This window comes from Globicephala melas, chromosome 12 (assembly GCF_963455315.2).
Source record: "Globicephala melas chromosome 12, mGloMel1.2, whole genome shotgun sequence".
NCBI lineage: Eukaryota > Metazoa > Chordata > Mammalia > Artiodactyla > Delphinidae > Globicephala > Globicephala melas.
The window spans coordinates 13,195,218-13,211,627 of record NC_083325.1 but is presented as its reverse complement, the minus strand read 5'-3'; the positions used below and the strand labels follow the sequence as shown (position 1 = coordinate 13,211,627).

At 43.1% G+C, this 16,410-nt stretch overlaps 1 protein-coding gene across 6 annotated transcripts in view; it reads right to left on the bottom strand.

Annotated features, from left to right (window-relative positions):
• Positions 1-16,410, bottom strand: part of EIF2AK3 (eukaryotic translation initiation factor 2 alpha kinase 3) — a 101,485-nt gene that overhangs the window by 83,558 nt on the left and 1,517 nt on the right. For 4 of the 6 annotated variants that reach the window (XM_060309252.1, XM_060309250.2, XM_030837413.2 and 1 more), the window contains exon 2: positions 2,648-2,777. In XM_060309252.1, coding sequence (XP_060165235.1) covers positions 2,648-2,777 — 130 coding nt within the window. Of the gene's footprint in view, positions 1-2,647; positions 2,778-14,218; positions 14,340-15,177; positions 15,637-16,410 lie in introns of those variants that run through there. The other 2 variants (XM_060309253.2, XM_060309254.2) reach the window with 2 other exon arrangements.

Below are 16,410 nucleotides of genomic sequence, written 5' to 3'. Positions count from 1 at the left end.
AACCATAAAGTTTGAGATCCACTGTACTGGATGAACAGCCTGAGTTGTAAAGGGGAGGAACATACAAGATGTAGAAAGAGCTCCAGAGCAGGTGGAGTGGAGTACAGTCAGGCAAGCCTGGTTTAATCCCAGCTCTACCATGTAGTCGGTCTGTGACTTCAAGCAAATAACTTCTCTGAGCTTCGTATTCCTCTTCTGTAAAATGACACCAGCATATCAATCTCAGGAGGATGGCTGTGAGGATTACACGGTGTGTAAAGTACATTGTGTGTATATTATAGCTCTGGGAACAATGCTGTCATTAGCATATCTACACAGTAAACACACAGTCTCAAGAAATGGTCCCAAGAACTTAGGGCAGTAGTGATCTAGTCAATTTTTTTGTGTGTAAAGTAGGAAATTAAAACCTAGATAATGCAAAGAGGTCTCAGAATTCTTTCCCTGAAATGGAAAGCGGTCAGTGAGCTTTGCATTTATTGTGTAAAGGTGACACAAACTTTTAAAATATGCTTGCAATTCAACATTTCAAAGCATTCTACCCAAAGGATCAAGGGTTGGGGGTGAGTGGGAAGAAGGATACTTAAAACAAGAGAGACCTAACAAACCACAGAAAATGGTAAGGACTGGGGATGGTGAGAATATTCAACTGTAGTTTAAAAAACAGCTAATGTAATTGCTATTGTAAGAAAATCTTCAAGCTCGACTAGCTGCTTATAATTTAAACACGCTCAATGGCACTCAGGTTATTACGACTACTTGTCATATCATGCAGTGTATGTTTTTGTGAGTGTGCATACTTTAGTTTATAGAAACACACATGCTTTGCACCACTACAACACACTATAATGTTACCTCAGATGTAAACAGCTTACAATCTTCTGATTTTGCTCATCACCTTTCATGTCTAGTTTGAAAATAAAGCACAATGTGCATACCCAAGCATAACCTCAGGAGGACATAAATAAATGAATATTCAGGTCTGAGTAGTAATTCATTTGACTATGACATCCAATTCAAACTTTTGAAGGCAATTTACAATCAAAGTGTTATTTATATTAATAATTCACAAGTTCACAATTCTCAACAGATGTTTCCAGTATACTGTCCGGTAAGCAACAGGCACTCTGAAAGTCTAGTCAAGGCTTAGCACACAGCGAGTGTGGAGGCTAGGCAGTGCCACCGCCCTAAGTACCTGCCCGGGTACCCCAGAAAGGAATCCAGGCTGGATTTTCTAGAGAGCAGCGGGGTCACTGGGAGCAGTTTTCCCATCAGAAAATTTCTTCACCACTCATCAGGTCATTCTCAAGCCCCTCGTGTTAGGTTCTGTCTTTTCCAAACTTGATACCAGCTAAGAAGCTTTTTGAAAGGGAAAGATTGCTGATGAAAGGGAAAAAAAAAAAGAGTACCCTAGGGAGTATCCCATAGGGACACGGTAGAAGGCTGAGGGTATTCTGGAAAACAGGTGACTGCTTCCACGTCAGCAGTCGTAACTCAAAAGAGGGACTTATTTTAAATGATTTAAACAAGAGGGTAAAGCTCCAGAAAAGGAGAGAGATTTAATCTATTAGAGTCTAGACAAAAGGTCAGGTTGGGGGCTGTGCTTAAATGAGGGGAGTCTAGACTTCCCTCATTTAAACACAGCCCCGGACTTCCCTGGTGGCGCAGTGGTTAAGAATCCGCCTGCCAATGCAGGGGACGCGGCTTCGAGCCCTGGTCTGGGAAGATCCCACAGGCCGCAGAGCAGCTAAGCCCGTGCGCCACAAATACTGAGCCTGCGCTCTGGAGCCCGCGTGCCTAGAGCCCGTGCTCCACAACAAAGAGAGGCCACTGCAATGAGAAGCCTGTGCACTGCAGCGAAGAGTGGTCCCCGCTCGCTGCAACTGGAGAAAGCCTGTGCGCAGCAACGAAGACCCAACACAGCCTAAAATAAATTAATTAATTAATTTAAAATAAATAAATAAACACAGCCCCCAACCTGCCCCTCATCAAGGTGGGCAGTGTCCTTACTTTACTGATGGTGACACTAAAGCTCTGAGGGGCTAAGTCACCTGTCCAAGTTTTGGAGTCATATGCCAGAGTAGTTTTGGAAGCAAGGTCTCTTTTTTTGCAAATAATCCATTTTGTCTAAAATTACACGCCAAGAAAACTTCAGATGAATTATGTCTACAATTAGGATGTACAACTGAGGGAAAAATGTAGTGAATAATTTATGGGATTTTGCAGCATGCATTCCTAACTATTAAAACACAGTTATTTATATTTGTTTTATGATGTCTAGGGACCCTGTGATGATGATGATAATAGGAAGAAGAAGAAATTATGATCATGTTGGAGCTCAGATAATGAGATTTACTGATATAGCAGATAGTATCCTCAATTACTCATTTATAAAATTAACTCATTCCATGCCCAAAACAATCCTAAGAAGTAGGTGACATTACCCACCTCATTTTACAGGAGGGAAACTGAGGAATACAAAAGCTAAGTAAATGCCCCAAGGGGACATAGCTTGTCAGAGACAGACATGCCCTACACTTAGGCAATCGGACCCTGAGCCACAGCTCTCTAAGCAAATACCTACTATTAATAGCAGCAATTGATGATTTTACCTAAGTTTTCCGGTCAACATATAACAGAAAATTCTCACCTCTGGTTTGCTAAGGCTGGACGACACCAAGGAACCGGATCCCACGTCCAAATCCCACTGCTTTTGACCATGGTTCTCAGGATCCAGGGCAGCAATTCGGCCGTCTAAAGTGCTGATAATCACTAAGGATCTGTAAATTTAAAAAATCATAGGACAGAGTTAAAAAGATATCGAAGACATACACTCAAAAGGAACCAGCCTCTCCCCAGGCCTCTATCTGTAAGGGGGTGAGCACCTCCTAACGACACTTGTAGCCTTTCCGCCGCTCTCTGTCTTGAGCCCTCCAAGACAACTGCACTATGCCCTTTATGGGTTTGTTCCACTTATGAAAAGCCCCAGTCTCCGAGGTCACCCCTCCTTCCCACACTCTAATCCCCACATGGAATTCGACATGCCCTGCTCTGTCCTCTTCCATTTCCCCACCTCCTAAAGCCTTCGCCCTGAAACAGCGTCCCCTGAATGTTCACTTACCTCCTTGCTCTGACAGAAACCTGGCTCTCCCTGAGCACACTGCTTCAGAAGCTATGAGAATTTTCTTCTCCATAACCCTTACCAGGCCCAGTGATGGCGTAGGCACACTCCTTGCGCCTCGCTACCATTTCTGAACTATTTACTTTCTCTCTGCTCTATAAATCCTCAGGTTCAGGTCATTCCATCCATTACTCCTCCTAATAATTGTCTACTGACCCTTGGGTCACTAGCCCCGTCCCTTGAGGTTTTTGGCTCCTGGTTCACTGTCACTATTAACATGTTCTGTGGGTTTTCATTATCTGTCTACCTCACCTCGGTCCCTAAGCCCTCGTCATTACCAATCACAACTTCCCTGTCCCACTGAAATTTCAAGCATTCCAACCCCAGTCACCAACCCCTCTTTTCCAGCTCACCTCCTCTACTTCCTTGACTCCAAAAAACCTCTGACCCCACCAGAACCCTATCAGCCACTGATCCTCCCGCTGTTCCCCTGAACCTGACTACCATTATGCCTTCACTTCTTTCTTATCCAGTTTAAATTCCATAGTCCTTCTTTTTTTTTTTTACTTTTTGGCGGCACCGTGCAGCATGCAGGATCTTAGTTCCCCGACCAGGGATCGAACTCGTGCCCCCTGCAGTGGAAACCCGGAGCGTTAACCGCTGGACCACCAGGGAAGTTCCCATAGTCCTTCATTTTAAGCACTTCCTTGCTCACGCCCTCAACTCCCTACCCGCTCTCTTACATCTCACACTGAACTAGCAGAACTCCAACCCTGGTTCAATGAAACTTTCTGCCTTCGCTCAATCTTGCATCTGTGCGGTTGAAGAAAAATATAACCATGCTGACTGGTGTCACTCTACTCATGACCATCATCATCTAAAGGGCTCGAATGATGCTCCACAATCATGACACGTTTCCCTAGTCTATTCACTCTCCCACTGTCCCAAGTCAACTATTTCATTTTGCCTTTGCCCTCAAACTTCCTACCCTAGCTCTTCCAAGCTCGTGCATCTCAGGGACTATGCTTCCTAGATAGGTGTTTACTAAGGAAAACAAATAATCAAAAGAGATCCCACCATCCCATCTCTCCATGTAACAGCACCTGGACCCATGAAATACCTCCCCTCTTACTGCAGGTGAATTGTCCAGGACTCCATCCACTACCAACACTCCCCTTAGGCAGTAGGTATCTCCCTGTGCATACATAGGGACTCACTCCTCAAAAACCTCTCCTCTTGCTCTCCCATCAATTATTCCCCCTCCACCACAGCATTCCTCTCAGCCCTCAAACCTGCCATTATATCCCCCAACTTAAAAACCAAACCAGATTAAATAGAATGATCCATTCTCCCCGCTCCAGCTTCCAATCCATTTCTCGGCCCCCTTTGGAACAAAACTCCTTGAAAGAGTTGTTATGTAGTCTGGGTCTCCAAATCCTCTCCCCCTTTCTGTGCTGAACTATTTCTAGTCAAGTTCGTCCCTCCACCCCTTCATGGACAGGCTCCTGTGATACACTGACCTTCACACTGACAAATCCCATTCACTTGACCATCCAGTGACATGTGATCAGCTACTTCTCCTGCTCTCCATCAACTACTCTTTTTTTTCTATTTTATTGATGTTTTTTCACTTAAGTTTTGTTTTTTTTTTTTTGCGGTACGCGGGCCTCTCACTGTTGTGGCCTCTCCCGTTGCGGAGCACAGGCTCCAGACACGCAGGCTCAGCAGCCATGGCCCACGGGCCCAGCCACTCTGCGGCATGTGGGATCTTCCTGGACTGGGGCACGAACCCGCGTCCCCTGCATCGGCAGGCGGACTCTCAACCACTGCGCCACCAGGGAAGCCCCTAAGTTTTTTTTTTTTTTTAAATTTAAGTACAGTTGATTTACAGTGTTGTGTTAGTCTCTAGCGTACACCAAAGTGATTCAGTTATACATACGTGTGTGTCTGTGTATGTTCTTTTTCATATTGTTTTCCAATATGGTTTATTACAGGATATTGAATATAGTTCCCTGTGCTCTACAGTAGGACCTTGTTGTTTATCCTCTATCAACCACTCTTCACGCGGCTTCCAGGGCACCATCTTCTCCTGATTATTTGTTCTTAGTTCTATGCTTCCTTGTAGCAGTTTCATTTCCTGCTCCCTCCTCACCTCTCCTATCTCTGAAAATATTCTCTACCTACACGTACTTTTCTTTGGTGGTCTCATAGATGAAAATATCATCTATATACTGGCAACTTCCAAATTTCTATCTCTGGTTCCAGGCCCCTTCCCTGAACTCTGGGCATACATATGTAACTGCCTGCCAGATTTTTTTTTCTAATAAATTTATTTATTTTATTTATTTATTTCTGGCTGCGTTGGGTCTTCGTTGCTGCACGCGGGCTTTCTCTATTTGTGACGAGCAGGGGCTACTCTTCATTGCAGTGCGCAGGCTTCTCATTGCGGTGGCTTCTCTTGTTGTGGAGCATGGGCTCTAGGCGCATGGGCTTCGGTAGTTGTGGCACGTGGGCTCAGTAGTTGTGGCGCATGGGCTTAGCTGCTCCACGGCATGTGGGATCTTCACGGACCAGGGCTCGAACCCATGTCCCCTGCATTGACAGGCAGATTCTTAACCACTGTGCCACCAGGGAAGTCCCACTGCCTGCCAGATTCAGATTGTCCTACAGGCTTCTCAAAGTGCACGTATCCAAAATCAATATCCCCAGACTGATACCCCCAATTCCTCAAACACATCATGCATGATTTTTCCTCAGGGACTTTGCAGCTACTGTTCCTTTGCATCCTGCAACATATACCCCAGATACACGACAAGCTCTCAATAAATATTTGTGGAATGAAAGGGTTTGTTGAATAATTGTTCTAGGAATTTGTTAGGTATACCGGTCTGCTTCTGAAAGACCATGCAAATTCCAAGCACATATAGTTATGTTCCTGGTTCAGCTTATAAAATGTAACTTTTATCTATCCTACTTCATATACAATACATACAAATTCAAAGTAAAGCTACAAGTCGATTAAGACAAACCAGTTCAAGTACACTCATGTGAAACCTTTCAAAGAACTTAATTGTTTAGCAAATGAATACACTTATCAAGTGAATAAAAGCGTTAATTTAGTTCCCCAACTATACACTAATTCTCACTTTGAATTTTTCAAATGGTAACTCAGTCTCAACTGTGAAAATAAAGATTTTTTGCCACACTACAAACTAGTAATTTTCAATAACACAACAAAAGAAAAGTAACAATTCAACTCCTTTCCCCATGCATTACCCTGCATTCTCAAGAGATCTACTGGGAGTTGGATGAGGAGAATATGAGCCAAAAAATTATGTTATGATGAAGGTATAAAAAAATTCATACCTGACAAGCCAGAATGGAAAAGAATATGAAAAGAATATATATGTGTGTGTGTGTACATATACATATATATGTACACACACACACATCTGAGTCATTTTGGTATACAGAAGAAATTAATATAGCATTGTATATCAACTATACTTCAATAAAATTTCCAAAGAAAAGCCTCATACCTTAGATGTGTCAATTTACAAATAAAAGCAATAGACTCTAATTCAGTTAGAGATCAAGGGTTCAGAGCCAAGTCAACTCTTTCCTAGTCCTACTGCAGAAAGATCCGATTTTTCTGTTCAATAATCATTAACCATAAATAAATGGTAGAATGAAAAACCCTCTAATTGAGACAAAACTTAGTATACGCAAAGTGTAACCCATGAAGAATTAAGGAGACCACCGGAACACTTCAGACGCTATTTCTTTAAAATTCAGAACCAATGTTGTTCATTTAATCATGCTAGGCATTCCACTGTTAACAACAACGAAAAAGCTACACTTTTTCTGAATGTGTAGTTATTTGTGCTAGAGGTTTATACAGAGAAAAATGGTAAAATTTTAACTTTCATTTTCAAAACAAAGAAAAACCCAACAATAAAGTATGCATATGTCTTATGTATATATAAAACACATTTTAATAAGTAATTTGGAGTTTAATATCTAACTATCACTGAAAACCTGTAATGTGAGGTGCGTTGAACTGAGTCAAAGATTCTGCTTTTTAAAATAAACAAGAAATTTTCAGATGATGAACTACTATATTTAGAGAATATGTGTGAATTCTAGCAATAACGGAAAGAAAGACAAACACGTGGGCAGGAACAATTAAGTACATCACCCTCTTAACTGCTATTGATATTTAGTATAATCTGATTCTTTGATTTGGATGGCGCATCCGTAATTCTTTTCACCTCTCTTAATGGGAACAACAGAAACTCCCATAACAAACCCTGTCAGGTATCAAAAAAAAAAAATTCTTCATTCTCCTCTGCTACAAGTTATGGGTTCTGTCCCAAGCACATCCCTGGAAGGGAGTTTCCCCCTCTGCCATGGCTGGAACTGGGCAGCACCACTCGGCCAAGGAGATATGTAACGATTTAGACTGTCAGACCGTATCACATTCTTGGAGAGAGAAGCATGAAGGAGACAGGCTCTGCTGAAAAACAAAGTCCTCGGGGTGTATGCAGGACAGTCAGAGGTGGCAATAAGATATGGCATTTAGAACAAACATCAGTGAGAGCTGAATAATGAGCCTGCCACCGCCCCCCACCCAAAATCAGGGAGAATCTAAGGCCCTTTATCTCCCCACGATCCACTCACCCTATTTGGAGGTTTCTATGAGCAAGATGAAAAACTCTTAACGTATTTAAAGATCAAAGGAACTGCAGAAGCAGCATTTCCTGTGGAAAGAATCAGAGCTTTGAAGTCAGCCCTGTGTGCCCAGCCCCATGGCTCTGCTCTTGTTCTGCTCACGGCTCCATTCGAATTGCTTTTTCATGGGTAAAACAGGACTATTTCACTCAGCTCAGCATAACTCAAATTTGCCTGATTATCAAAATAATCTGGAGTGCTTGTTTAAAACCAGTAAAGGTAGGGCTTCCCTGGTGGCGCAGTGGTTGAGAGTCCGCCTGCCGATGCAGGGGACGCGGGTTCGTGCCCCAGTCCGGGAGGATCCCACATACCGCGGAGTGGCTGGGCCCGTGAGCCATGGCCGCTGAGCCTGCGCATCCGGAGCCTGTGCTCCGCAACGGGAGAGGCCACAACAGTGAGAGGCCCACATACCGCAAAAAAAAAAAAAAAAAAAAAGAAACAACCAGTAAAGGTTCACAGGTCCCCTCCCCAGAACAGGGTTGGGAGACGACAGCTTAACAAGTACCTGAGGTGAGTCTCAGGATAAGGTCAGTCTGGCAAAGAGTGATTTATCTCAAAGGGCTATTGCCTAGGAGTAAAAAAAATAATCCATTACCTGGATGAAGACGGTCTATTGATCAACTCTGTCAGCAAACCCTTTTGAAACTTCTCTCACTTAACACATTGCTTCGGTTTACAAAGGCATTTGTTTCAATGATTCAACAGCAAGCACCCTTCTCTCACCCATAACCCCAGTCTTCAAAGATCCTCTCAAGAAAGGTTTGCAATGACCTTATCCGATGGCCAGGTTCATCCCTTCGTCAGGCATCCCTGCAGTGGCAGCTGGGACACTGGCTGCCTCCCATTCTGGCCCAGTCCTCGCCCCTCCTCACCTGCCATCCCGACAGCTCTCAATCTCTAACAAGCGGGCCGAGGAGTTCCAGCTTTATCCAAAGCCCGCTGCTTACTCTATGTGTAATCTGACAGCTACTTATAACCAAATACAAAAGCTGTATTTTTTCTGAATATGTCGTAACTTGTGCTAGAGGTATATACAGAGAAGAACAGTAAACTTCTTTCATTTTCAAAACAAAGAAAAAATCCAACAGTAAAATATGCGTATGTCTTATGTATATATAAGAACACTATCTCTGCATTTTCAGCAAGACATCACCACAAAGCCTTCAGAAAACTTCCCTTCCCTCTCCCAGCTTTCTGCATCCATCCCATCACTGAACATCTAAATCAGAAATCAGATCCACCCTTGCTCTACATTTAGACAACAGTCATGTACTCTGGGCTCTACTTCTATAGCTTCCTTTAAATCTTTTCATTCTTCTTCAGTCTCACTGCCCTTGTCCTACAACAGATTCACATGTCTCATTAGAACATCTTCAGAAAGACTTTCTGCCAGGCTTCCCTGGTGTCTCAGTGGTTGGGAATCCGCCTGCCAATGCAGGGGACACGGTTTCGATCCCTGGTCCGGGAAGATCCCACGTGCCGCAGAGCAACTAAGCCCGTGCGCCACAACTACTAAGCCTGCGCTCTAGAGCCCATGCTCCACAACAAGAGAAGCCACCACAATGAGAAGCCTGCACGCCATAACAAAGAGTAGCCCCCGCTCGCCGCAACTACAGAAAGCCCGCGTGCAGCAATGAAGACCCAATGCAGCCAAAAATAATAAATAAATTAATTAATTAATTAAAAAAAAAAAAAGACTTTCTGCCCCTGGTCTCGTCCCCCTTGCTCTCCCGACCGCTTTTTTGTTTTTTTCCCAACAGTTTTGTTTCTATAATAGAGATCTGATAAACTTCCGAAGTTCCCTGTGCCCAGTGAATAAAGGCCACACTGCTTGGTATAGCACGTAATCTGGCATAACCTAGGTTTCTAACCTTTTGAACAAAGTTCCCTTGTTAATTTGGTTTTTGTCGCATGTCTTCAATGATTTCATGTGCCCCTAAAACATCACTTCTAATGAATTCCCCCCATCTTTAGAGGAACTATTTAAGTACCAATCAAAATATTCAAGGCTTCTGGAAAGAAGTAGCTAAAATTACCAATTAAGTTTGGCATAATTCCGGTTCAAAACTGAGAAACTTGACTTTTTAATTAGCCTTCTCCTCAGTGAATGTCCAATTTCCATTAGGTTATTTGGAAAATAAGGGCGATCTCATGGATCCCACATAGGCAGGTGCATAGGGGTCTAGGAGCCCTGGCTCAGAAACCACTACTCTGAGCCCTTGCTCACGTCATCCCTGCAGCTGAGACTGTCCTTGACACTTCACTTTCAAGGACTCACTCACTTGACGTCTCCATTCTCTTCACTCTCAAACTCTTCTTATGTCACTTTTCATCCATTCTAGTACAGCTAATTCTCTAACACATGTATCTCCCTCTCAGACCTGGGACTCCAGGACAGCCCAGGGGCCCATTTATCTACCCTCAGCACCTAACAGTGCAGAGCCCCTAATCAAATGCAATAAATGTTGGTTGAATGAATAACTCTTGCTAGGGCAGATACTACTATTCACATAAAACAAAAACAAAAAAGAAGCTAAGAAAGATGTGAAAAGATGCACTTGCCTAAGGCACCAGAAGAAGAGGTTCTGGACAGAATTCTGAAGCCTAAACTTCAGGGTTTTTAACTCTATCGTTCTGTTAGCCCTATGTCTGTGTAAGTGGCAACTCCTATATTACTATAATGTGCAGCTTTCATTCCTCCCAGAAGTCTCATCAAGATGCCACATATCCTGCTACTGCTTTGATTTTGCCCTTAACCGAGCAGAAATGACCTTAGGCCACAATGGATACCCAATTTTAAAAAAAATTTTGTTTGCTCTGACTTCTGTCACCCAGAATACCTGGCTGTTTACAATTAAGTTTATCCGAGTCTGATAAGTAAATGCTGAATTCCTTCATACAGTAACTTTGAAGGGGTCTTAATGCCTGTATAAATTTCCCAGGTGAAACAGACGCAGGTGACAGTAGAACATTGTATCAATTAAATGGTTTCTACAGTAACAACTGCTTATTTTAAAATTGTACATTTCCTGTTGTGGGGAAAAAGACGTCACAAAGTTAAAAATGTGATTGGGTTAAATCTGCTCTTTTGATGTAACCAAGAATCCTCTTCCTAAAATACATGCTGTCACTCAAGGAAGCACAGATTCTTGTTGAAAAACAAACGTACTAATTGTACTTTACTTCTTAGTCCTCACCTAAGTAAATCTTCCAATCAAACTTCCTTTATTTAAACCTGTCACAAGACTAGCCATGCCCCAAATCCAAACATAGTGCCGAAACGTACTAACTATATAACTTTGACATATCACCTAAACCTTAAAGAAATACAATCTAAGTTTTCAATGTTATAAACCACATGAGAGCGGCAGATATCATTTTCCAGTTAGATTAAAACATTTTTCAAAGCACTTTTTCTGCTTTATCCTAGGAAACCTTTTAAATAAAATGGTTAGTGACAGAGCAGCGTGAAAAAAATTAAAAATTAATCTCCCCTCTCACATTTAGTTCTGAAACCTACCAGCTCTCCTTTCTGTATTTTAAAACGTTTTGTAATAAAAATGTACAGGCAGCTCCTCTCTTACAAAAAAAGGAAAAAAAGCAGATGGAGTTTCCAGGCAGTATTTAGGAAATGAAGGAACATGTGGAAGCCACAGCTCACAGCAGCTGATAAAGACAGGTCGCCTTCTGCGCCCAGGAGTGTGAATACAGAACCATTTCCTCAATCCTGTCACATATCATATCCAGAGTCCAGGTGTCAGTTAAGCTAAAAAGACAATTATAGGGGCTTCCCTGGTGGCGCAGTGGTTAAGAATCTGCCTACCAATGCAGGGGACATGGGTTCGATCCCTGGTCCAGGAAGAGCCCACATGCCGCGGAGCAGCTAAGCCCATGTGCCACAACTACTGAACCTGCGCTCTAGAGCCCGTGAGCCACAACTACTGAGCCTGCGCTCTAGAGCCCGCAAGCCACAACTACTGAAGCCCGTGCACCTAGAGCCCGTGCTCCACAACAAGAGAAGCCACGGCACCGCAACAAAGAGTAGACCCCACTCGCAGCAACTAGAGAAGAGCCCATGCACAGCAATGGAGACCCAACGCAGCCAAAAACTTAAAAAAATTTTTTAAAAAAAGACAATTATAGACAGGTAGGCTAATCCATTACTCACCTAAAGCATGTTTATTTTGGCTTACAGCCTGCCTTGATACTTATGCACAAATTCTTTCTTCAGTGTGATTTGTAGTCAAATTTAAAAGTCTGGGGTCAGAAAAGTGAGCAGATAACTGAGTTCCCTTTCAACAGTGTATCCTAAGACTCTATTATTCAATAGTCATTTTAGTTTTAAAAAAAAAAGACTTGATTATGAATCTGAAGATCTGAGGAAGACCACAGATTTCTGTACCACTGATTCAGATCAGATCAATTTGTAAAAGGACAGAGAGGAGAAAGAAATAAAAGGGAATTCTATGGAGAACAGTATGGAGGTTCCTTAAAAAACTAAAAATAGAATTACCATATGACCCAGCAATCTCACTACTGGGCATATACCCTGAGAAAATCATAGTTCAAAAAGACACATGCAGGGCTTCCCTGGTGGCGCAGTGGTTGAGAGTCCGCCTGCCGATGCAGGGGACACGGGTTTGTGCCCCGGTCTGGGAAGATCCCACATGCCGCGGAGCGGCTGGGCCCGTGAGCCATGGCCGCTGAGCCTGCGCATCCGGAGCCTGTGCTCCGCAACGGGAGAGGCCACAACAGTGAGAGGCCCACGTACCACAAACAAAAAAAAAAAAAAAAAAAAAAGACACACGCACCCCAATGTTCACTGCAGCACTATTTACAATAGCCAGGTCATGGAAGCATGCTCTATGCCCATCGACAGATGAATGGATAAAGAAGATGTGGTATATATATACAATGGAATATTACTCAGCCATAAAAAGGAACGAAACTTGGTCATTTGTAGAGACGTGGATGGACCTAGAGACTGTCATACAGAGTGAAGTAAGTCAGAAAGAGAAAAACAAATATCATATATTAACGCATATATGTGGAATCTAGAAATATGGTACAGATGAACTGGTTTGCAAGGCAGAAATAGAGACACCGATGTAGAGAACAAACGTCTGGACACCAAGGCGGGGAAAGTGGCAGGGGGCAGGGGCGGGGGCAGGTGGTGGGATGAACTGACATATATACACTAATATGTATAATATAGATAACTAATAAGAACCTGCTGTATAAAAAATAAATAAAGGGGCTTCCCTGGTGGGGCAGTGGTTGAGAGTCTGCCTGCTGATGCGGGGGACGCGGGTTCATGCCCCGGTCCGGGAGGATCCCACATGCCACGGAGCGGCTGGGCCCGTGAGCCATGGCTGCTGAGCCTGTGCGTCCGGAGCCTGTGCTCTGCAATGGGAGAGGCCACAGCAGTGAGAGGCCCGTGTACCCCCCCAAAAATAAATAAATAAATAAATAAATAAAATTAAATCATCTTACATTTGCAAAGTATTTTCAGGTTACAACTCATTAAATCCAAAAATTTCAGTTTACAGGTGCACAAATTAAAGAAGCACCATTAGATGAATGTCAAATTTAGTAATACTTTTGTTAGAGGGAACTCAGAGGCAAAAGGAACACATATTTTACAAATTAGTGTCATAGTTAAAACTAGTGCTTTACAACTTCCGGGGCTGTCCGATGTCAATATGAAGATGCTCATCCCATCACAAGAACCCCAAGTGACACTTTGCAGCTTGTTATTTGTGCTGAAGTCGGAAAACTGGTAACTCACAACTTATGCCAATGTGCGTGCACAAAACCGAACAGTGAGGTGAGATTTTGACTTTCTTCCCAATTTTCTGCACTGACCATCTCATTTAAATTTCAACTAAATGTAATATTTAACAGGACAAGCACTGACAAGACTGCTACCAGAAAAACAAGTTTATTTTAGCTACTTTTTAAAGGGGAAAAAAGTAGTTTACTCACTCATTCACATGTTTGAGATGCAGAGTAAGCATTTAGACTGAAACCAATGAAAATTTCAACAAGATAAAAAAAAAAATAAACTAGCGAGACTCATTCTGCTTCTTGGCATCAAAAGACAACATGCAAAAACAAAGACCTTCATTCCCCATCTCCCTCTTTTAAAAAGTTTTGCAAGGACCATGGTTTTTCACAGCTGCTTGCAATAAAGGCTTGGTTAATCCAAATTTGTTCCCCTAATCTTCCTTCTTTAAATAAACAGGATATTGGTCTATTATTATAGAACTGATATTCTCTTTTTTTTACTTTTTTCTGAAGAGCACTTAACAACAAAAGTTTTACAAACATTGCATACTTATCTCTTGTTGATTCTGCCAATCTACTTACTCAAGATTTCTCGGGCTTCCCTGGTGGTGCAGTGAAAGAGTCTGCCTGCCGATGCAGGGGACACGGGTTCGTGCCCTGGTCCGGGAAGATCCCACATGCTGCGGAGCGGCTGGGCCCGTGAGCCATGGCCGCTGAGCCTGCGCGTCCGGAGCCTGTGCCCCGCAACGGGAGAGGCCACAGCAGTGAGAGGCCCACGTACCGTAAAAAAAAAAAAAAAAAAAGATTTCTCAAACTTTCCACACTATCTTAAGTTACCAGGAAGACCCTTAAACCCTGGCCTATCTCTTCCCAGCCAATTCTGTTTGCCAAAGATCACTTACTCTCTGGCAGGCAAAATTCCTCTATTTTCACTCTTCTTTCTGAGAAAGAAGTGGTCCTCTTGCTTGCCAACTACCTTCGCCTCCTCTTCTATTCCTTTCTTTTTCAGCCTGTCTGTATAGGCTCCCACCCTCTGAATGTATAAAGATCAGAGGCAGAGGTCCCATCAGGTTTAACAGTGAGGGACTAAGGAAGTGGAGCCAAAAAGGATGAATCTTTTTTTTTTTTGCTGCAGAGCGTGGCTTGGGCAGTGGAAGCGCAGAGTCCTAACCACTGGACCACCAGGGAATTCCCCAAAAGGATGACTCTTTAACTCCTATAACTGTGCTCATCCCAAATCCCTCATCTTCTCAGTCCTCACCCTACGCCTCCAGCCTAGCCAGCTGTATCTTTGTCTCCTTTGCTGGCTCATCTTCTCTAAAACATAAGGCATTTCGTGATCTTTTTATCATGAGTCTCCTCTTCACACAGTTTCAACCATTTGCCCTGACATCTCTCCAACTGCAGTCGCTTGTTTCCTACCTAATCTCTCCCTCTGGATGTCCTGCCAGCACCTCCAAGTCACCACGTCCAACACCAAACCCCTTACCTTTTCCTCCCTGCTCCCCTAAATCTTTCCACTTTCCCACCTGTGCTCTCACCTTTTAGCCACCCTGTTCTCCATCTTCAGACGGCGGTACCCAGGGAGGAGGAATCAATTCATTTGCCAGGAACCAAGGTTCTGCTTCCGATCTCTCAAATCTACCCCTTCTGTTCTATATCCACTGGACAGTAGTACACCTCTCATCGGCACCGCTATAACACGCTCCTTTTGGTATCCTTTCCTCAAGTTTTCAGTACACAGCATTGCTGGAGAAATATTCCTTAAGCACAAACTTCAATCAGGTCTGGCATTCGAGATACTCTACACCAAGACTTCTCAAACTGTAGTGTGTATGTGAATTGACGCTGATCTTGTTAAAACGCAGATACTCTTTCAGTGGATCTGGGCGGTGCCTGATTCTGGATTTCTAACATGTTCCCAAGTGATGACGATGTTACTAGCATATGGCTGTATACACACAATGTGCCCCAACCTATTTTTCTAGCCTTATCTTCTATCCCTCGCTGCCCAGCACACATATGTCTGTATCTCTCTCGTACGCACAGGTCTCTCTCACACACACACACACACACACACACACACACACGCACACAGATGCATACAAACAAAATAATGTTCCCTAAACATACTTCCCAGCTTTTGCACCTCTTGCTGTCTCCTCAAGTCCAGCCTCTGCCCATCACAGTTCTACCCACTTTTCAGGAAACAACTCATTCTGCCACAACATTTTCTCATCTTCTCTTCTACCTCACCTGGGTACCCCACCCACTGAACACTACAAAAACCCTGGGACACTGATGGCACGTAATTTGCATGGCTTCTGCCCTGTACAGTCATTATGGGTCCCCTTATTTAATCCTCACTGCTGAACTGCACTTCCTCTTGGAGGACAGGGGCTATCTGCCTAAGCTCTGTAACCCCAGGGCATCCTGGGGGCCTCTTAAGTGCCAATAAATACCTGCTGCAGTGGATGTGTATTTTAAGAAAAATGAAACATGTTTCTCTACTTCATGTAACTTACTTTGAGCAAGTGCTTCAGAAGTTTCTTTAAGAGAAACAAAAACACTCTTTCTGAATAGCTAACTCATTAGCAAAACCTATGAAAATTTTGCCAGACGTTTGCCACTTTAAAAACATCTGCATATAAACATTCAAGGGGTGCTTCTAGAATTTTAGTACGTATCCTAGTTATGGTAGTCTCCAGGCAAAATCTCAAGGTTCTGATATTTAACTGAAAAATTAAACCTCATTTGTCATAATCTAGTAATTA